We start from the raw sequence: 22,386 nt of genomic DNA on the forward strand, positions 1-22,386 counted from the left end.
CAGAGCTTCCAAAGTTTCTGGGCTGCTAAGAGCCCTTAGGCTACAAAATGCCGTTGCAGGAAAAAAACCAACAGATCTTGAGATGCCATTTTTTCATCTTAGCAAAGGCCTTTTGAATATTTCAGTGACTGTTTCCCCATTTCTGGTCAGGCTTGTTCCCTTGTTCAACTCCTTGCAGACACTGAGATGCACACTGCTTTCTGTTATCTAGATAGATGTAGGAAATAGTAAAGGGTATGTATTAAGGAATAGATTAAAATGTTGATAATTCCAAAATTATGGGGCATTGTGGCTTGTCTCTTTTCATCCATGGAAGCCCAGAGTTAGATGAACTCCTGCTCTTCTGGGAATGAAAACCTTCAAACCCAGAATCATCAGGTTCAAACAAACACACCTCTTTGTGCAGAGCAATTTCACATGGGCAGCTCTCGCACAGAAGTTTAGAAAATCTGTCCAAGAAGTAGGCTGTGAGTGGCCCATCAGAGCCGAATCTGCAACACTCTTCATTATTCCTGTCAGGGAGACATGGGGCAGGGCCTGGCAGCCAGGGCCTGTCCCACTGCCCCAGCCAGGAGCACAGCAGCCAGGGGCACCGGGGCAGCGCCAGCCCCAGGCATCGGGCACCTCCCTGGGGAGCGTGATGGGCTGAGGATGGGCGAGGACGTGGGCCCATGGACGCGTCCAGCTTGGCAGGGCCCATGGCCAGACAGGGCAGGCTGTGAGGAGCTGGAGGCCGACCCCGCTGTGGCATCACTGGGGCAGGGGCTGACAGCCCTGGGGGGCTGACATGGGGTCCTGGGCCATGGGCAGGGTGGGGGGAGCCCCAGGGGGCTGGGCAGGGACAGTCAGGGCTTTGACAGGGCCTTAAGAATTTCCCAGTTTTGTTAGTTACATTTTTGGTTGCTGGTTGCTCAGGTTTTAGTCTTACTTCAGTGTTAGAGTCCTGCAGATACATCTGTCTGGGAATATGGCAGAGGAATCCCTCTTCCAAGGAACTGAATTCCCTTTGCCAGGCGGAGTCAAGGTTTCCTTAGCTTTTCTGTTTTTCCAAAAGAGTGGTTGTGACAAGAGGTTGTGCAGCATGTTCTGCGCAGATGTAGCAAGGACATCTACACCAGCAAGGAGGGTGTGGAAATCATGCCTATGTAGCATAAATGCATTTATTGTCGAACAAATGCAGCTTTAATAGTTTAGCAACAGGGTCATCTAGGGGCTTCTTTCCCCTGAGCCTTCCATTCAAAAGTCATGGTTCTTCCCACTTGCCACTTACCTAACTGTCCCCAGAGAGGCCAATGGGAGCAAAACACTTCAGAAAACATAAGCTGTTCATCACTTAAGAGCTCGTGGCAGTAAGAGCTCGAGGAGTCCCACCCTGCACCAAAGTGAGGAGTTTGCCAAAGTGTCGAAGGCCTTTCTGACCTTGCTGCACAAATGTCAACACCATGGTAGCTGTGGCTGATCTAAACCCAGACTATCATGCTTTCCCCATACACAGACATTTGGGGGTTCAGACCCACACCACAAATCCATGTCAAGCCCGCTGTCTGCCAGCAGGAGAGGCCCTGTGTTGGTCCCTCTGCCTCACCATTGAGCACTGGAGGGGCCTCATTCACCATCTCTGGCCGTGAAGCAGCCACAGGGACACCACCAGATTGGTGCTATGATGCCTGTGCACCGTCTCCCTCCTGGAAGAATGCCAGGCATTCACTCAAGGCATACACACATTTTATTCAGTTACATCAACCAAAGCACATGCCCTAGGCCCAGCACATGCCTAAGAATTACCACCCGAATGCTTGGAGGTACCAGGTAGATCTCTGAGGGGTTTCTCTTTTTTCTCATGGGGAGGAAACATGGGGACTGTCCACCTTTGGAGAATCATCTTTGGAGTATGACTTGCTGTCATGCTGCTCATCTGCTTATTTTCAGGCCTTGCAGTACACATCATATTTCATCTTTGCCGCCAGCTGCGTTCCTCCTAAGCAGTCTTCAAATTTTCGGTCCATTTCTTCATTCTGAGCTTTAGAGAAGAGGTCTCTCCAGTTCCCAACAACCCCTGTGTACAACAAGAAGTACCAAAAACTGAAGGCAGCCACTCCTGAGAGAGAAGAATACCTAGGCAGCAATGAGGCAGAATCACTGCCCACATGAGGCGAGAAGGATCTGATTTATGCCCCTGAGAGGTCTGATGGCCTGGGAGAGGCAAGGTAGCAAAGATAAGAAGTAAAGGCTGCAGCCAGGCCACAGGGAGCATTGCTGATGGGCTGCCTGCATGCCTTCCCTCCCCAGAGGAGGTTTCCAAGGTGGTTTCATGAAGCTTTTACATGGAAGAGAGGGGAACCTGGTTTTGTCACAAGGGAAAGCTCATTTGTGAATGCCTCCCTCTGAAGGGGGAAGTTATTTGGGGTAGTAGGGTAGGTGTCAGAGAGGAGAGCAGTTAAATCCATCTTCCTCCAAGGAGTGGTGAAGGAAAGGCATTAAAGCAAGCCCATGCCCACAGTAGTCAGAAATCAAAGATGCTGGGCTGCCAGAGCTCTGGCCCTGGACGGAGGTCTGTGAGGGACCATCTTGGGGGCTATCACTGACACATCCATTAAGAGGAACCATATTGAGACTATTCCTCAGGTCTCACTGAGTATGTAACAAGAAGATGCCTGTGAGGCTAGCAAAGCAGTGAGCAATGCATTCCCTTGAGATTCAAGAGACTCTTGTCCCATTAGCATACCTCATCCCAAAGGGGACTTTCATGAAGTGACACGTGCAGCCTGGATCCATGATCCAGGATCACGCTCATCACCTGACCGCCAGGCAACAGCCACACCACAACCCCTCTGTAAAGAGTAACCATCCAGCCCCAGCAGATTTAGTGCATAATTGTTGGCATAACCTACACCAGTTTTGGCCCCCACCTTCACACCTCACTTGCCTAACTAACTGGGGCTGCCACAGGGAGATGGAGCAACATGGAAGCAACGGCTGAGGACCTTAAGCCTGGCACTCTGGTATGTTTCTCACAAACAGCCCCCAAATCCCGTCAATGGCAGAAGCTTGTTGTACAGGATGCCACAGGAGAGAATTCACCCACACTTGTCCTTACTAGCCAGCCCAGTGAGTTCATGGCTAAGTGAGGAAACCTACTCAGAACTCCTTCTGGAGTTCTACTTTGGAAAGTAGATTCTCCATTTGTAGAGACTTACCCTTCCGGAAGAGGATGTCCCCAAACTTTCCATGGGTTTCCTTGGATTTCTCTTTCATAGCTTGGAAACTGGTCTTCTTGGCAATTCTGGGAAAATCTTCCTCACACAGGGAGAATCCAAAGAAGGCAGCAATCCTTTTCATTGCCAGTACCTGGTTCTGGCCAAAGGGAAATAGCACAGAGGTGAAACCAAAAGACTTGACACTGTGGCTGTGGCATGGAGCCAGCACCTGATGGGAAGCCCAGCAGAGGAGGCTGTCTCCCACAGTGTCACCAAGGAATTCTAAGAGCTCTAACAGAAAGGGAACCCATACATGGTGGCCTCAGCTTCAAGGCCTTTTCTTCTCTCCCAAAAGTAACTGTGCCTGTGCCAGATATGACTCCTTCCATGAAGAGGCAAGGCTATGCTCCTCCTAACCCCTATGGGCCTCGCCCAAACATAAAAGAGTGGCTCAGAAAGGCACACCCTTCTAAAGGTGCAGACAGGCTTGACCCAAGAGTTTCTTCTTCCCCACAGCCATACATATCAGGAGGGGTCCACAGTGCACTCATCAAGGAAGAGCTGGATAAGATGCCACACCTCTTTGAGTTCCTCGTAGCTTATCATCATGATCCTATCATGGTCGATGTATTTGTTCCATTCCACTAAGTGGTCAATGTAGGATCCCCAAGCCACTGCAGACAAAGAAGAGACATAGCTGTGTAGAGTATTCCCCAAACAGGCCCTTACCAAATCAGAGGAGTCAGCCCAGACAGCTCTCTAAACGTGGCACCAGGATGATGAAGTGGTGACTGGCTCAACATGTCTGTTCTTTCGGCTGAGGTCGGTGCAGGATCCCACAGCTCTGGCCACTACATAGCACTGAACCACAAGCTGTATTGCGGGAACAGAAAAGTCAGGCTAAAGCTTTCTCATGATCTCTCCATTCTGAGTTAGAGACAAAAGAAACTCCGATTCTCTGATACTCCCTGTTTCTGCCATAACATAGGCCTATGTGCCTGTCCTGGGAGTGCCTTGGTAATGTATGTTGGAGTAGGATTCCCATGCACAGGGTCCTGTGTATGTCCCTCATGAAAGGAGGAATGCCAGAGGATGCAGGTCAAAGTACATTTCCCATTCATGAAGGCTGCAAAGTACGCATCCCAGGAGGTGAAGGACGGCAGCACTGGCATGTTGTTGTAGAAGTGGTAATAGGAGACAGCCGTGTCTTTGGGGTTCCGAACTAGCACAAGGATCTAGAGGAAGAAAACACATAATTTGGTTCTGATTTGGTGACTGACCAAAACGGCATCTTCTAAACACATCACATAGAATCATAGAATCATTTAGGTTGGAAAAGACCTTTAAGATCATCGAGTCCAACTGTAAACCTAGCACTGCGAAGTCCACCGCTAAACCATGTCCCTAAGTGCCACATCTACACATCTTTTAAATACCTCCAGGGATGGTGACTCAGCCACTTCCCTGGGCAGCCTCTTCCAATGCTTGATAACCCTTTTGGTGAAAAAATTTTTCCTAATATCCAATCTAAACCTCTCCTGGCGCAACTTGAGGCCATTTCCTCTCGTCCTATTGCTTGTTACTTGGGAGAAGAGACTGACACCCACCTTGCTACAACCTCCTTTCAGGTAGTTGTAGAGAGCAATAAGGTCTCCCCTCAGCCTCCTTCTCTCCAGGCTAAATAACCCCAGTTCCCTCAGCCCCTCCTCATAAGACTTGTGCTCTAGACCCTTCACCAGCTTCGTTGCCCTTCTTTGGACACACTCCAGCACCTCAATGTCTTTCTTGTAGTGAGGGGCCCAAAACTGAACACAGTATTTGAGGTGCAGCCTCACTAGTGCCGAGTACAGGGGGACAATCACTTCCCTACTCCTGCTGGCCACACAATTTCTGATACAAGCCAGGATGCTATTGGCCTTCTTGGCCACCTGGGCCCACTGCCGGCTCATATTCAGGCGGCTGTCGATCAACACCCCCAGGTCCTTTTCCGCCAGGCAGCTTTCCAGCCACTCTTCCCCAAGCCTGTAGCATTGCATGGGGTTGTTGTGACCCAAGTGCAGGCCCTGGCACTTAGCCTTGTTGAATCTCATACAGTGGCCTTGATCCAGCCTGTCCAGATGCCTCTGTAGAGCCTTTCTACCCTCAAGCACATCAACAGTCCTGCCCAACTTGGTGTTGTCTGCAAACTTATTTGTCCACTAACACCCATCAGACCATACAATGCTGGTCTAATTCCTTTTCTTGAGCAAGAAATCAGAGCTTTGGCAGGCCACTTGCTGCTAATGTCAGCTTCAGGCTGAAAACAAGAAGCTTTTCAGTGATGCCCTTGGGACATATTTCTAAGCTAGTTCCAATCCAGAGAAATGAGCTCATGGGCTACTGAACAGGAGAGCCACAAGCAGGCTGTGGGTGCACCCTTGCTCCTCTTTGCAGCAATTCCCATTGGAGACTATCTTAGCCCCAGCCTGTGGTGGGCTTTCCACAGGTACCCTGGTCTTGGAGGCAAGTTAAAGCAAACGGAATAACCGCTTGCCATGCTGTTTTCTGACACAAACCTGGAAGCATCTTTCTGAAGGAGATCTGACGGGCAGTGACACCCAGCAACAAGCCCACTGATAGTAACCTCTTGAGTCAGCAAAGCTGCGGCTGGGAGAGGATGTTTGTTCGCAGCCTCAGTACACAGCACTCTGCCTCTTCAATCTTGGAAATGTGCCTGTGCATTGACCAGCCCAGGTGAAAGTGTGGAAAATACATCTTACACAGACAGAGGAAAGCTAATTTGGGGTGGAAAAGCTTTTGCAGTGTGATGCCAAGAGAAGACTCACCTTAGCCTTGCTTTGGAGAATGGACGGGGGCAGGAGATGAGGTGGCAGATGGGTTAGTATAATTCTTCTGCAAGGCAGTTTCTTCATCCTCTTTAAAGCAAGTGGGAAGAAATGTGACAGAACAGAAGTAGCTTATTGAGTGACATGTGCCTTTTCAGGAATTGTGGGTAATAAGAAAAGGTGAGAGACCAGAGAAGAAGGATCTTATCCCTTGGAAAACCCACAGGGATGCACTGGTGGCGTAGGCTTCTGCCAGCCTCTGCCACAGAGCACCATTTCACCTGAGACAGGCCTGAGGACAGGACACCCAAGAGAAAGGTCTTACTGATCAAACCCACTGGGGCCAAGGCTGGAGCCCTGTGGCTCCTCAGCACTGTCTGTGCTCTGAGACCCTTGCGTTGGGACACCAAGGGCAATAGTACATGTTACTTGTGCAGACCATAGCTGTTGTTAAGGCTCTAGGCTTTCCATTACCTCTGAGATCAGCCATTGTCTTTCAGCTATTACTACCTGTAAGAAGAGCAGTGCCAATATTTTCAGTCCCTGCCAACCTCATATATCCCAGGATCTCCAAATTCTAGACGTGAAAATGTCTCTAGCTTCTTTTCAGCATTTATTCTCTCTTTCATTTCTTCTTCTGTATATTTGGCATCTGTTGATTCCAACTCCCTCACCATTTGGCCAAGCCAGTTGGTTCCTGAAAGAATAAAGACACCAGTATCCCATCCATTCGACTGCACTTTTTCATGTCAACCTGGCTGACAGGATATCCTGTCAAACTGGTTCACATTTGTTGTGGCTCTATGTTGTACTTTAGCCTGCCAACAGGTGGGCATGCTGGTTTTGGCTGCAATAGAGTTAATTTTCCTCATAGTAGCTGGTATGGGGCTATGTTTAGATTTGTGCTGAAAACAGTGTTGATAACACAGGGATGTTTTAGTTATTGCTGAGCAGTGCTTACACAGAGTCAAGGCCTTTTCTGCTTCTCACCCCACCAGCGAGGAGGCTGAAGGTGCACAAGAAATTGGGAGGGGACACAGCTGGGACAGCTGACCCCAACTGACCAAAGGGATATTCCATACCATATGATGTCATGCTCAGCAATAAAAGCTGGGGGAAGAAGAAGGAAGGGGGGGACGTTCGGTGTGATGGCATTTGTCTTCCCAAGTAACCGTTACGTGTGATGGAACCCTGCTTTCCTGGAGATGGCTGAACACCTGCCTGCTGATGGGAAGTAGTGAATGAATTCCTTGTTTTGCTTTGCTTGTGTGCACGGCTTTTGCTTTACCTATTAAACTGTCTTTATTTCAACCCATGACTTTTCTCACTTTTGCCATTCTGATTCTGTCCCCCATCCCACGGGGATGGAATGAGTGAGCGGCTGTGTGGGGCTTAGTTGCCGGCTGAGGTTAAACCACAACACTGGGCAATAATCAACAAGGGTATGCCAAAAGCCAACAGGGACAGAGCTGTCAGCCAGACATTGTAGAGTGCTATCCTGCTCACTTCAGAAGCACATGCCATCCCCCAGTGGAAACAGAAGCAGAGCTCTATTGCTGTTTCCAGCTCTGGCACTTTTTGGTCACCTCAGACTACTCCCTGTGGAAATTACTCAAGAGAAGTGGAGCTCCCAGCACAGGGCCAACTGAGTCATCCCTTGGCTATTTCTGCTCTCCTTCCACAGTGCTGTCTTTGGGAACACTCTGTTCCCTCTTCCCAACCAGCTTCAGTTTACGGTCTCTTCATGATCAACACAGTTTGGCCTCGTTCCCAGCCCCCAGCTAGGCTTCCACAACGGGCAGCAGAAGGGGTCATCAACCAAACCCCCCAGACCGTTAAGCTCCTGTCACCATCTTTGCACCAGGCTTAGCTGTCTTGGCCTCTGCAACCTAGCAAAACTGGTGTGTGAGGGACTGGGTTTGGAGGGCCAAGTCTCAGTTTTCAACTAACATCCTCTGGGATGTGTAGGTGGACCCTCACATCTTTAAACCATTTCTGCCTGTGCACAGCTCTACAGGCTGCACACAAAGGGGATGCGATAAGGATCAACAATTCCTCTTTTTCTGCAAATGACCTACTAAGATATTTCTCTGAAGTGAATAGGGAAAAAATGAAGGAATCTAAAATGCCCATAGTGAAAGAGAGAGGAAATAATCCAAGAGTCCTGGTGGCATTCATGTCTTTCACTCCATTTAGATACATGGGAATCACCTGCATTCTGCAATGCAGTACGTCTATGGAAACAGCAGTTCTTCTGCCCTCATTAGCAGGATATGTTCCCTGTATTGTCCTTGCAGCGAGCAGGGTAACAACATACTTTCCTGTATTAGCCAGAGTGGTCAGAATATCAAGGTATGTGATTATCCTGCTTTACCCAACACTGGTGAGTTCACCACTTGAATACTGTGTGTAGTTCCTGCACTGAAGCACAAGCAATTTTGAGAATCTGGAGAGAGTCTTGCTGAACTTCCATGAAATCACTGGGAGCTGGAGTAAATAAAATGCATAGAAAGGGTTGGTTTGCTCAGGCTGGAGAAAAAAAAAAATAAGGCATGGGGGCATCTCACTGCAGTCTTCCACTATTGAATGTTATAATGAAGACAGAACCAACTCTTCTGAAAATTGGCCAGAAAGTGACAAAAGGGGCATATTACAAATCACAACAAGTGGATGTCTGACTGCATAGAAGTAAAAAACCAACAAACCAACCAAACAACAACAAAAAAACAAACAAACCCCCAAAAATCACTCTAGTGGGAAAACACTGCAATAGATTTCCAGTGCGTGGTGAATCTCCACCCTTAAAGTTTTAAAACTCTTCTGGACAAAGCCTTGAGCAACCAAACCTAACATTGAAGGTTAGGTCTTTCCCTTGCTTTGAGCAGGAGGTTGTACTATTTGACCTCCAGAGATGCCTTACAACTTAAATTCATGATCCTATGAAGTCTGATGTCACCATAAGCTTTTCTCAGGTCTTATTGCTGTGTTAAATGATGGCACAAACTTCTGGATTGCAGCATTGTGTACTTGACTGCTTATCAAGAAAAAAACACTCACCTGTTTTAGGATAGCCTGCTAGAATCACATCTTCGCTCCTGGTTTCAAAGGATTTCAGAGCTTCCAAAGTTTCTGGGCTGCTAAGTATAGCAGGGTATAAAATACCTCTGTAGGAAAACAGCATGCCTTCTGGGGGAATCTTTTCACTCTGTGAAAAAGAATTTTCCACTATTTCGATGACTCTTTCCCTATTTCTGCTCATGTTTGTATCCCTGTGGAACTCTTTTCGAACAAACAGATACAGGCTGTCTCTCCACAATGCAGAAAATCTTTATGCAACATATTAGCAAATGGGACAGGGCCTTCACTCAGGAATGAAGGTACAAGTCACTGATTAACTCTGTTAACTCCTTTTGAAATTACAGGACTGGAGACTGACAATAGTGACATAGAGTCTTTGCTGCAGCTGATACTAGGAACAGGAATCTATTGGGGCAACAACTAATAGCATTCAAAATGTTAAATGAAACCAAAGAAAGACCTATAAAGGGTATCCCCTGAAATATTTTTAACTGGTGAGCAATGCAGTGCAATTTGCAAACTGGACAACCAGCATGTAGTGGACACGTATATAGTGGATCTCAACCTAGCTTGCTATTGACTCCACTAATGGGTACATATCCAAGGGTGCAACTTCCTTCCAGGTGGTGGCTCCATCCTGCAGCCAGTCACTGTAACATCATCACTTCAGCTGATATCTCCAGAGCTAAGGACAAGTACCACTTAAGCCATACTTCACATGATTAAATACTCACATTGGAGACTTTTACTTCATCAAATGTGTGGAATTTTACTTCCATGTGAAGCTCTAATACTTAGGCATTAACATGAATCAAATTCTACCTGTATGACTTCAGTTCTATTTCTCTCTATACATGTCCATAATTTAATCTTCAGGTGAAATTGTTCTTGATGGGGGAGTTATTGGTATTCTGCCTGATGCCTTTTCAGAAGATAAGGAGTACTGAGATGGAGAAATAGATACCTCCACAGGTCATCCCAACAGAGACATGCAATACAGGGAGGCTGAATTACCCTGTGGAGGGGCCTTTCACTCTTTCTTTCTTTCACGTCCTTCAATACAGTATGGGTCTCATTCACTACCCATATATCAAACCCACGGAGAGCTCTACACTGCTGTGCATCACATCCTTGTCTCTTTAGTCATAAATGGATGTTAGACAGTAAACCTATGCACAAGCTTAATTAAGCATGAGGAGGTGTCAAATCAAAAGCACAACTGTAAGACCTGGAAGATTGCTTACAGTTACCTACAAAGAATCATTTAAAATTATTTTTCTGGTCTCCCAAAATGCAGAACCATCAAAATAGACCATTTTATTGGAAATATTTTCTCTATCAGTGCTGTTTTACTCATAAAAACTGGAGACACCATTCATATATTATGCCTTCTGCCAGCTTTGTTATTGTTTTCAGTTTTCTGTCCATGTGTTTACTCTGAGTTGCAAAGGAAAATCTCTTCCCATTTGCCAACACTAAAGAGTAAGAGCATCAAGAAATTAGCATTTTTCCTTCTGCCTCCAGAGCCAGCTGCCTGCATATTGAGGGAGCCAGATCTCTATAACACCTCAACATGAAATCTAACAACCTGTCACCTGAGCCACTGGGGACACGGGTGCCCCTGGGTCCTTTAACCCTTGGACCCTGATCTCTGCTCATGAGCGGGGCCCTCAATGATCTCACAGCCACCTGGCAGGCTGCTCAGGAGCTGCAGAGGTGAGGGCTCAGAGCAGCCCTGTCTCTCTGGAGAGGCTCAGGGGAACCAGGTGTCCTGAGGGTGCCAGGAGTCCCAGTCCTAGTGCTGTCTGCCCAGCAGCCGAGTGTCTTGGGGTAAGCAGGAGACCCCGCAGGAAGGCTGTATGACTGTGGCACAGCTCACATGGCCCCCAGGGAAAACTCTGAGTTGTTCAATTCATCTAAAGGAAAATCTGCCTTGGGTGGAAATCCTGTTAGCAGGAGCATTTGCAGTACAACACAAATAGAAGATTCACCTTAGCTGAAGATTCGCCTTAGCCTTGTTTTGGAAAATGGATTGGGGAAAGGACATAGGTGGGAGATGGATTAGTATAATTTTTCTGGTTTCTTCATCCTCTTTAAAGCAAATAGACAGAAATACAATGTAAGCATCCTCTTCAGTGGAAACATAGCATTTCAGGAACCATAGGTAACAAAAAAGACTAGACCAGAAAGAAAGATACTTTTCTTTTTTTTTTTTTTTTTGACGATTGGTAAGGATCTAGCAGTGATAAAGTTTGAAAACCACTGCTGTTGTGTCAGTCAACTATGTCTTACTTTGAAAACAGATTCCCAAGTTTTTCTGAATTGATTCTCACACTCATTGCCTTCACCTCTGCTTACTTTTCACCCCCTCAAAATGTTACTCATCCATCAAGTCTCCTTGTCCACATTCATTTTCTGACATGGCAGCTTGCCTTTTCCGTCCTCCCCTCTTCCACCTCCTTACCCCACTGAATGCAAGGGCTCACAGAGTATCTTTAACGGAGCAAAAGCACGTGAGCTGTTACTGTTCTGAACAGCTCTGTCCTTCAGGTTGAGATTGTAAGGGCAGAAGGGGACTGAACCCATAGCCCTGCGATGACACAGGAGAGGATAACCTTCAGAAACAGGTCATGGTCTGGTTTTCCATCAGATCAGCCATGCCTTGTCTACTGTTTATTTCAGTTTAGGTGTTCACCAATTAGTTTTAATCTAATTAGTTCAATAGAGTAGTGGTGATGTAGTATTATTATCTGAGGAATTACTGATTGAGCTTGTGTTTACCTTGTGAGCAGTGTAGCACCCAGTCTTTGCAGAAATTTTTCCCAGACTCAGTAACAACTACCTACATAATCTCTCATCCGAAAACGCTTCAAGGGTAACAGTTTTTGAAGATAAACAATTTCCCCTTCTTAACTAAAGTAAATGTGCTACTCACATTTCCTTCTCAAAGCCCAGTGTGCCTGGAAAGCCTCACTGCAAGCGAAGGCTCTTGTGCAGTATCAGTGTCTGAAAACCCAAAAGCTGCCATGAAATCGCAATAAGATTCAGCCAGTGAGAATGTGGAATGTAACTCTAAAATCTGGTGTGGATCTAACTGGGGAAAATATATCACATAAGGAAGTCAGACTTGGTAGACTCTTGCCTGTTTCATAAACTGGAGTGTTTGGTGACAATTTAATTAATGCAAGAAGAATTAACACAGACAGGGGATCAGTAAGAACATGGAAAGCTGGTCTGCTGTATTCCAAAATGCCTACAAATATAGATCTAGAAGGGACTTAATGTGACTTTCTAGTCCTCCCCCTGTACTGCTAAAATATCGAGCATGCTTATGTTCTCCCCACCAGATGCTTCCTTAAATTTCTCTGCAGACTCCCTAAGCCGCATTCTCCAGTTTAGCCTGACCTTCAACCACAGGCTGTAGTAATTATTCCCTGTGTCTTAGGTATGATCCTCCTGTTACTGTAGACCAGAAGAAGATTTGACCTTTTTTTTTCCAGCACTTTCACCATGCTAGCCCTTGCTGAGTGTGATTCCTCAGGTCTTTTCACGCCAACTGCTGCTTGACTGGTTTGCCCCCATTAAGTACCTCTGCCTTTGGTTACTCTTTTCTAAATGTAGCATTTTACACTGACTTTTACTGAACTTCAGGTTTGCCAAACTTCTTCTCAATTTGTTACAATGTTTTGAATTGTTTCCCCATTTTCCCCAGTACTTTCAGCCCTTTGTTCTGATCCCCAGACTTAAAAGTCAATCGTATATGATACAGATATTAGTCTGTCCACCGGTGTTAAGAACAATGTTGAATATGACCAGGACTCACCACTAAAAGATATTGCTTTAATTGTCCTCCCAATTTTGCTGTCATCCAGTATATGCAGTTTGACCGTGAGCACACTATTGCAACCAAGTTCATAACAGCCATGTAAAGAAGTGGATATTCCTGAAAGTATTACTGCTGACGACCCTGCTTCTGGATGCCTTTTGTCACTGTTGTATGAATTTCTAGGAACACAAATCTATGTACAGAACAACCAGGTGATCAGGCCCAGTCAGCATGGGTATATGAAAGGCAGGTCCTGCTTGACTAACCTGATCTCCTCCTATGACAAGCTGACCCGCTTAGTGGATGAGGGAAAGGCTGTGGATGTTGTTTACCCAGACTTTAGTAAAGCCCTTGACACCGTTTCCCACAGCATTCTCCTGGAGAAACTGGCTGCTCATGGCTTGGAGGGGTGTACTGTGTGCTGGGTAAAAAACTGTCTGTATGGCTGGACCCAATGAGTGGCGGTGAACAGAGTTAAATCCAATTGGTGGCTGGTCACAAGTGGTGTTCCCCAGGGCTCAGTATTGGGGCCAGTTCTGTTTAACATCTTCATCAATGATCTGGATGAGGGGATCAAGTGCACCCTCAGTAAATTTGCAGATGACACCAAGTTGGGCAGGACTGTTGATGTGCTTGAGGGTAGAAAGGCTCTACAGAGGCATCTGGACAGGCTGGATTAATGGGCCAAGGCCAGTTGTATGAGGTTCAACAAGGCTAAGTGCCAGGGCCTGCACTTGGGTCACAACAACCCCATGCAATGCTACAGGCTTGGGGAAGAGTGGCTGGAAAGCTGCCTGGCGGAAAAGGACCTGGGGGTGTTGATCGACAGCCGCCTGAATATGAGCCGGCAGTGGGCCCAGGTGGCCAAGAAGGCCAATAGCATCCTGGCTTGTATCAGAAATTGTGTGGCCAGCAGGAGTAGGGAAGTGATTGTCCCCCTGTACTCGGCACTAGTGAGGCTGCACCTCAAATACTGTGTTCAGTTTTGGGCCCCTCACTACAAGAAAGACATTGAGGTGCTGGAGTGTGTCCAAAGAAGGGCAACGAAGCTGGTGAAGGGTCTAGAGCACAAGTCTTATGAGGAGGGGCTGAGGGAACTGGGGTTATTTAGCCTGGAGAGAAGGAGGCTGAGGGGAGACCTTATTGCTCTCTACAACTACCTGAAAGGAGGTTGTAGCAAGGTGGGTGTCAGTCTCTTCTCCCAAGTAACAAGCAATAGGACGAGAGGAAATGGCCTCAAGTTGCGCCAGGAGAGGTTTAGACTGGATATTAGGAAAAATTTTTTCACCGAAAGGGTTATCAAGCATTGGAACAGGCTGCCCAGGGAAGTGGCTGAGTCACCATCCCTGGAGGTATTTAAAAGATGTGTAGATGTGGTGCTTAGGGGCATGGTTTAGTGGTGGACTTAGCAGTGCTAGGTTTACAGTTGGACTCGATGTTCTTAAAGGTCTTTTCCAACCTAAATGATTCTATGATTCTATGATTCTATAACTCAGCACTTCTCAGGCTGCACCTGGACTACTGTGTCCAGTTCTGGTCACCACAATTGAAAAAAGACACAGACAGACTGGAGGGGGTCCAAAGGAGGGCCACAAAGATGAGAAGGCTCAGGGAGGACCTCATCACAGTATTCCAGTACTTAAGGGGCAGCTACAAACAGAACGGAGGCTCTCTGTTCACAAGGAGCCACATGAAGAAGGCAATGGGTACAAGTTGCACGGGGAGAGGTTTCATCTCGATATAAGAAATAAATTCTTTACAGTGAGAACAATCATTCACTGGAAAAACCTCCCCAGGGATGTGGTAGAGTCCTCATCACTGAAGGTTTTCAAGATGCAATAACCTCATCTAGGCCCCCTTTCCCATGAAAGGTTAGACCAGATGATCTTTCAAGGTCCCTTCCAACCTGGGCAGTTCTATGATTCCTCTGAGTGGATCTTGACTGTTAACACCAGCCCATAATCTGAAATCCATCTTGAAATTCTGCATTCAGAGAGATTAAAATCCCTAGGAATGCTGATCCCTATTCCCCTTCATTCTCCTCCCTCTAGCTTTGATCCTGAAGTCACTTTGTGCTGACGTCATGGGGAAGATATCCTTTGTCATTAATTAAGGTTGTGTCAGATCCATATTTTTGCTAGTGATCTTTTCTGTGAAGATGTTGCCTGACTTGAAACATTTTTGCAAAAAATGAAATTCTACATACTAAATAATTATAAGTAGTCTAGAAAGACTGAGTTTGGCTAGAAAGAGAAAAGAGGCATTTCCTTCCATGTGACAGCTACAGAAACAGCGCTGTTTGTTAAGTTTATCTGAATATGGTTAGTTGCCATCTTATTCAGCAAATGAGTGTAGCCAAAGCAAGCCAAAGATCTCACCTTTAAAACAAAAGCCCACTGTTCATTATTGTCACTGTAAAGGCCGCTGCAATGTGATTATTACAGTAATTCTAAGGTGCTTGGATCATTTGATCTAGTTTTCTAGTATAAAGCATTCAGATGATCTGAGAGTGCATTGGAAAGCTCTTGGTCTAATCACATTTCATCACTCTTCAGGCTTTACAGTACTCTTCATACTTTAACTTTGTTCCCAGTTTAGTTCCTCCTACATGTTCTTCAAATGCTTTGTCCATTTTCTCATTCTGATCTTCACTGAAAAGATTCTTCCAGTCACTTACAGCACCTTCAAAGAAGCAAAGAAACTCTTGAAAAACAAGAAATGTTATTATTTTTTATTTTATAGATCTGTCATTCTTGTGCCATTGTACACTAAATTGAGTTGATCCATTTTTCAAGATAAAACTTCACTCATTTTTGCACCAGTATAATTTCGTGAAGTCAGTGGAGCTACAAATCTGTGAAACTGCTGTAATGCAAAAGAATGTAGTCCTCTTCAGGTGACTGTCCGAAAAAGCAGCCTAAAGTCCTCTTTCCCTGCAGTTCTCTACTCAGTCAGTTGTGACCAACAAGGTGGAAGATCATGAAGGCTTGATTAAGAATCATCTGGCAGGAGGCAGAGCTGGGTTTCTGCTCCCTTGGCAGTTTGAGTTTTTATCCAGTAACTTCTTTAACGTAAAATGCAGAAATAGACTCTGACAGCCAGGTTGGCCCTCTCATATCTGTGTCCCCTACACTACACTGCAAAAGTAGTTCCCTTCTGTTTCCCCTTCTCTATGTACCTGATTCTTGCATGCTTGGCTTACTTCTAACCTGTGAGTGTGAACAGGGGGTTGGCAGTGGCCCTTTCAGGAGATCCTACACTCTCCTAAAAAGTGTGATCATGCTACTCAGGCTGAGTTTGGCCAGTTTTGCCTGCTCAGGTAAGCCTCTAACAGCTGAAGAATCAGTGATCTTGGCGCAGAGATGGAGAGGAGTTCAGACACATGACAGTTCCTCCTTCCTGCCAGTCATCTGTAGGACTCTAAAATTTGCTCTGTGCGGTTGCTTCTCCTGTGCTGGCTGCAGCCTGCTGCCAGAGCCTTGCTGGGTCTCTTCCTCACCAGTGCTCCTTGACTAGTTGTCCTGGTTTCAGCTGGGACAGAGTTAACTTTCTTTTTAGTAGCTGGTACAGTGCTGTGTTTTGGATTTAGTGTGAGAATGATGTTGATAACACTCCGATGTTTTAGTTGTTGCTAAGTAGCGCTTATCTTAAGCCAAGGACTTTTCAGTTTCCCATGCTCTGCCAGCAAGCAGGTGTGCAAGAAGCTGGGAGGGAGCACAGCCGGGGCAGCTGACCTGAACCAGCCAAAGGGGTATTCCATACCATGGAACATCATGCCCAGTATATAAACAGGGGGGAGTTGGCCGGGCGGGGCGGACCGTGGCTCGGGAACTAACTGGGCATCGGTCAGCGGGTGGTGAGCAATTGCATTGTGCATCACTGGTGGGTTTTTTTGTTTGTTTGTTTTTTTCCCTTCCTCCCCCTCCTTTTTTGTTATATTCTTTTTCATTACTATTATTATTATTATATTTCATTATTACTATTGTTAGTATTATATTTTACTTTAGTTATTAAACTGTTCTTATCTCAACCCACGAGTTTTACTTTTTTTTCCCCTCTTTCCTCCTCCTCACCCCACTGGGAGGGGAAGGGGGAAGCGGCTGCATGGTGCTTTAGTTGCTGGCTGGGGTTAAACCACGACACTAGTCTTCTCAAGCATAACAGTGATAACCTGCTTGGTACTGATCTGTAATGCTAATATGTGTGCAAAAAAGAAGCAAAGGATGGGTAGCCCAAGTTCTTGAGAGTGTGACATTTCTACCTCTGGACCTCTCGGAGCTTCCTACCTTTGCGAAATAAAATATTGCCAAATGAGCCATGGGTTTTCTGCGAGTTCTTCTTCATTGACTGGAAGCTGCTCCTCTCTGCCACACTCTGAAGCTCTTTCTCAGTCAGGGAAATCCCAAAGAAAGCAGCTATGTTTTTCACACCCAGGACCGGATTCTGAAAAGGGGAATGTAACATACCACATGACATTCAAACAAATTACACTGCTCTCCAAGGTGTTTGCACTTCCCTACATCTCTCTGCTGGCTACGTATATAGAATATTCATAGAGTTCAGTAGGACTAAGTGGTACATAGTGTTTCTCTTCTCCATAATTATTTCAGAGGATATATGAGTCTTCCTATACATCACAAAAGATTATATGTGATTTACAGTTGAGCAAAATCTACATTGTTGAATATATAAAAGCTCCTCCAAAAAAATTACTGGGGATTTTGATTTACAGTGATTTGGGCTTATATCACAGCTAAAGAGAAAACAAGGATCATTTTCACAAACAAAATTTTAAAAAGGCTTTTAAGTTTGAATTTCATCTTTCCTTCCCTTAAAACAAGAATCTATCTTTCTCATACAGTATCATGCAGTTTGAATACACTACCTGAATATAATGGTTAATTGGTTAGGAACAAATGCTCTTTGAAGTATAAAATATTTGTAACTATTGGTAACCTCACCTCTTTTAGCTCTTCGTAAGTTATTGTCATAACATTTTCATCATCGGCATATTTGTTCCATTTGGAAAGGTATTCAAAGTAGCATCCCCAGGGCACTAAATAAAACAAAATGCTAAGATGAAGCATAAATGAAGATTAGACAAGTTCCTTATGAAATAAACCAATTTTTACTCCATAAGTTGACCCCTCAACCGTGGGCATTATTAATCATATCTATGCCAGAGTTTACACCCTTCTGTGTGAATTATGGGGTTTTGCTCCAGGCTGTTCTGACACATGCACATCTCAGGCTTATGATACAATTTGTAAGTCAATACAGTAAAACTTGTTAGTATTTCAAGACAGATGTGCGTCCACCGAAGAGCTGTCAGTACTCAAACCATCTTGCAGACTCCTTTAGTCCAGTTTAAAACTTTGTTTAACTCTCCCTTCTGCTGGCCATGTGATATGCCAAACTGAAGAATTTATGCAATTTTAAACTAGTGGGATTATTTTCTTTTTTTTTTAATTCACTAGACCTAGTCCAAATCATTCCTCTGGTCCAATTTGGCATGTGGGTGTTCAGACGTCTGCGTGGGCATAAAATGATGGACATTGGAGAGGAGGGGTGAAGGGGATCCAAGACAGAGATAAGGAGGAACTGCTTCTTCCAGAGAAAATATCAGTTTATGCAAGTTAAAGCAGTTTGTGGAAGTGGAGTTTTGATAAGGATTTATCCTCAGGCAGTAAAAGACAAGTGCTGTAAACTTTAGTTCAAATTTCTAACTTTCTGTCTTTAATCTGTACTTTTGTACTGTAAACCAAAAAATCCTAGTGAAGCTGATTTACAAAGTACAAGGTTTTTAGACAAAGTCAAAGTATTGAATAATTGACACAGACAGAAGAATATACTGTACTTTTCTTCGTCATGAAAGCTATGAAGAAATCATCCCAGGTCTCATAGGAGGGAAGAAGAGACAAGCCATTGGTAAAATGGTAAAAAGACGTAGCTACATCTTTCGGATTGCGAAGCAGCAACAATATCTAGAAAAAAATTAAAATATTTTATTTGTACAGAAAGACATAACAGACTATAGTATGAAGAAAACAATAATCTACTTTATAATTGCAGTTTGGAGAATTTCTAATATCTTGTATACTACTTGCAGAAATAGCAATTTCATTCTAAATTCAGAAGGTGAAGTATTTCACTTTGCTTCAGTATGTTGTGAAGATGATTGCCTATAATTATTAAAATATCTTTTACAGATTAATCAAATTAATTATGCAGAATCTAAGTATGTTTCACTCGATACAAGCATCATTCATCATTTAGGTAGTGGGGAAAAATCACAAAAATACAAATTCTCTCTGAAACTTGACACACTGAAACCCTCACTTGTGACACCACCATAAAATGCCTCCCATAGGAAACTGTGTCAAAAAAATACATTTTACTGCTGGAGGATTTGTTCCACCCCCCCATCTCACTTGTGGAGACTGAGTCAAAGGTGTCGATAAGGATGAACTGAGATTAAGTGAGATGAATGGCAGTACTTAAACAGGCATGTAGAAATGGCCAGGCTAAACACTTAAGTATAAGAGTGATTCTGAAAATTGGCAGAAAAGTACTAAATTGGCTTTAAAAAAAATCTGTTGGAGTATTTGCTTTCAAGATATTAAAATCAGCACTCACCTTGGCTTTATTTTTGAAGATAGACCTGGGAAGATTTTCAGGAAGGAGATGAGTAAATATAACTCTTCGAGAAGGTAATTTGTTCATTCGCTTTAAGAATTGGAAGGAGGGAAGTGGACAGTTCAGTTAGTACAAGTATTCTTTTCATCAGCCTATGATAAAATATTGCCTTGCTAAACTTATCAACAGTTATTGGCTGATAGAAGTACTTATTTTTTGTGAGTGTTATCCTGGGATCTTAGTGGACTGCTCTGAGTAGCTCTAATCTTCAAAAGCCCCTGAGAATAAGTGATTGGAAAAAGATTATCCATTGCTAGTTCTCTTCAGTGATAATGAATTTAACATGTTCTGTTAGACAAGGAATCAAATCTAAAGGTAAGATGCAGACTCTAACTGGGCGTATGTGAAAGCTGAAGGATCTTGAGGAGAGAGAGAAGGGGTGAGGAGGGAAGAACTAGTAAAAGAGGCAAAAGCCAGTATTTCAGTATTTGACATTTCATGAAACTCTTCTTAAATACAAAACATGCTACATTGAATTTCTGCAGTTCTTGTGTATCTAATGAGTATGTGCTCCTCTCAAACCCTCTGAAATGTCCATTTGTCCCTCAGCATTTGGCAATGCAGATGAGATTCATCCTGACCAGATACCACAGCCAGAGAAGTGGGAGAGTTCTTATCAAACAGTGGAATATTACACACACCATATATTTAGTATTTGAAGCACAAAATTTTGACACCTTTCATACGTATCCTGTGCCCACCTCATATTTCCCAGCATCTCCCATTTCGAGGTAGGGGAATTCTGGTGGTTCATCACTCACGCTGCTTTCTTTATTCTGCGTTTTCTTCTCAAATATGACTACCAGATCACTTAAGATTTGACCTACCCAATTTGTGCCTGAAAGGGGAAAAATACAGAATTGTTTGTAAAACCTTTAGAATAAACAGTAACGGATTTGCCAGGAAAACCAAGAGGTAGGTAGTACTACCAGGTGAGTTGCCTGGTCTCCTTTCATGTGATACAACCACAGCTGACTATCTGGACAATCGCCTCTCAGGGTCCTACCTTTGCTGTTTATAAGGATACACTTCTCCAACTCAAATGGCTCAGTACATCGTAAATTAACTTGTATATTGTAAATTAACTTGTATATTGTAAATTAACTAATAAAGGAGAAGAACCACTAAAATTCAAATAGGAAAACATGCATTAATGTAATAAATTTTTATTGTGACAAATATAAGGAGAATTGGGGTGGTAAACCTGTACCTCAAAACCTAGTATATTATTACATATGTTTTCTGATGTGCTGCACAGGATTATCTTGGGAGGAAAGGGGTCACAGAACTTCAACACAGGAACAGAAGTAGATCTGAAAATTGTGCTGCGTGTGCTCATGTTCTTTACCAATAAGCAAAAATTCTCTAAAGTGATATTTCCTATACACATTTTTATATTTTTATTCAAAACATAAAAAAGAGCCTCTAGAGAACTCCCAACTTTAGTTTACCATTTCTTGACTTCTGAACACTGGGTTCCTACATCTTTGTCACAACAGTCTTAATAACTGCATTCTGGTACATAGCATTTCTTCAAAAAGAAAACATCATAAAAAAGCAAAAACTTTACAATCTGTCAAATGTGACTATCTACTGTAAGACAGTGTGAATCCAATTGCTGGAGGAGAGAAACAGCTACATTAAAATGGATATGAGACACATCTAATCCAAACCTGTAGCTCTGATATGGGCCACTATAGGGTGCTTTCAGGCAGAAGGAGCAAAGATGTAGGGTAAAGTCGCAACTCTAGCAAAGATCTCTTGATTTCCCAATAGTCAAAGATCAGTGTGATCGCTTCAAGTGTTACAAAAATAATTTTTTGATAGTTACGGATTTCAGATATTCTTGACATCTATGTGAAATAAACTAAAGAATATGCAGCATGGCATGTGAAGGTACCAAAAGCTCCATTCTGTGTAAAAACATAAAGCTATTAACTTTAAAAATATAAATGTGAGAGCAGATCCTGCAATATCAGGAGATCTAGTTATCGGTGGTGTGAGAGCTGTATTTTAATTCTCTATTATTTGTGCATTTAACTTCATAACTATAGAAAGTAAAGATAACAAAAACTTTACATGCTATAGAAAAGAAAATCCGGTGTCTTTTTCTCAGTCATTTGAAAAATGCCGTATATAAAATCTTCATAATTAACTTTTTTGTGCTTTTGGAGAACAAAATTAGTTCTACAAAATTTTGTGAAAATTCTAAATATTATTATTTAGTATAATATATAATATTCTATATCATACAATATATATTATATATATTTACTACGAACCTACTTATTTGCCATTACATAACTTTACAAAGCAAGCAAACTATATTCACCAGATTTAGGATATCCTGCCAAAATGATATCATCACTTCTGGCTTCAAGGGACTCCATGGCTCTGAATACTTCAGGACTGGAAAGAGTAACAGGGTAGAGAATCCCCTTGTGAGAAAAAAGCAGTTCATCACGATCCATTGTGTTAGCAGCAACTACTGCCTTCTCTACGAGATCAGTCATTATTTTCCCAAACTTCTCCATTCTTCTCTCTCTCTCACACACAGGCTCCACCACAGTGTGAAATGCTATGCAGAAAAAGCGAGCCACAGATTGCCTTTTAATAGGGGGTTGGGGTTTTTTTTGACCCTGTGAGCAATAGCTCTTTCTGAAACTGTAAAGAAATAACGCAACTCCAGTCAAAGACCTTAAGTCGTTTGAACCTTTTGAAATCAACAGAAGTTGAACATAAGCAAACAAGAAAAACAAGAAAA

General features: G+C 43.8%; 2 protein-coding genes across 2 annotated transcripts; both read right to left on the reverse strand.

Annotated features, from left to right (window-relative positions):
• Positions 1 to 1,925: 1,925 nt before the first annotated feature.
• Positions 1,926 to 9,281, reverse strand: LOC127015039 (sulfotransferase 6B1-like). The gene is made up of 7 exons (XM_050894749.1): positions 9,080 to 9,281; positions 6,574 to 6,719; positions 6,023 to 6,112; positions 4,306 to 4,432; positions 3,777 to 3,871; positions 3,198 to 3,354; positions 1,926 to 2,056 (listed from the first exon to the last, which is right to left on the reverse strand). Exons 1-7 carry the CDS (start codon positions 9,279 to 9,281, stop codon positions 1,926 to 1,928), a joined length of 948 nt encoding a protein of 315 aa, XP_050750706.1.
• A 5,964-nt stretch (positions 9,282 to 15,245) lies between these two features.
• Positions 15,246 to 22,156, reverse strand: LOC127014935 (sulfotransferase 6B1-like). Its single transcript, XM_050894588.1, has 7 exons — positions 21,955 to 22,156; positions 20,324 to 20,460; positions 19,563 to 19,652; positions 18,784 to 18,910; positions 17,888 to 17,982; positions 17,213 to 17,369; positions 15,246 to 15,608 (listed from the first exon to the last, which is right to left on the reverse strand). The coding sequence occupies exons 1-7, from the start codon at positions 22,154 to 22,156 to the stop codon at positions 15,478 to 15,480; spliced, it is 939 nt and encodes a 312-aa protein (XP_050750545.1). The 3' UTR covers positions 15,246 to 15,477.
• Between the last annotated feature and the right edge of the window lie 230 nt (positions 22,157 to 22,386).

Source organism: Gymnogyps californianus, chromosome 3, assembly GCF_018139145.2.
Source record: "Gymnogyps californianus isolate 813 chromosome 3, ASM1813914v2, whole genome shotgun sequence".
In the NCBI taxonomy this organism is placed as follows: domain Eukaryota; kingdom Metazoa; phylum Chordata; class Aves; order Accipitriformes; family Cathartidae; genus Gymnogyps; species Gymnogyps californianus.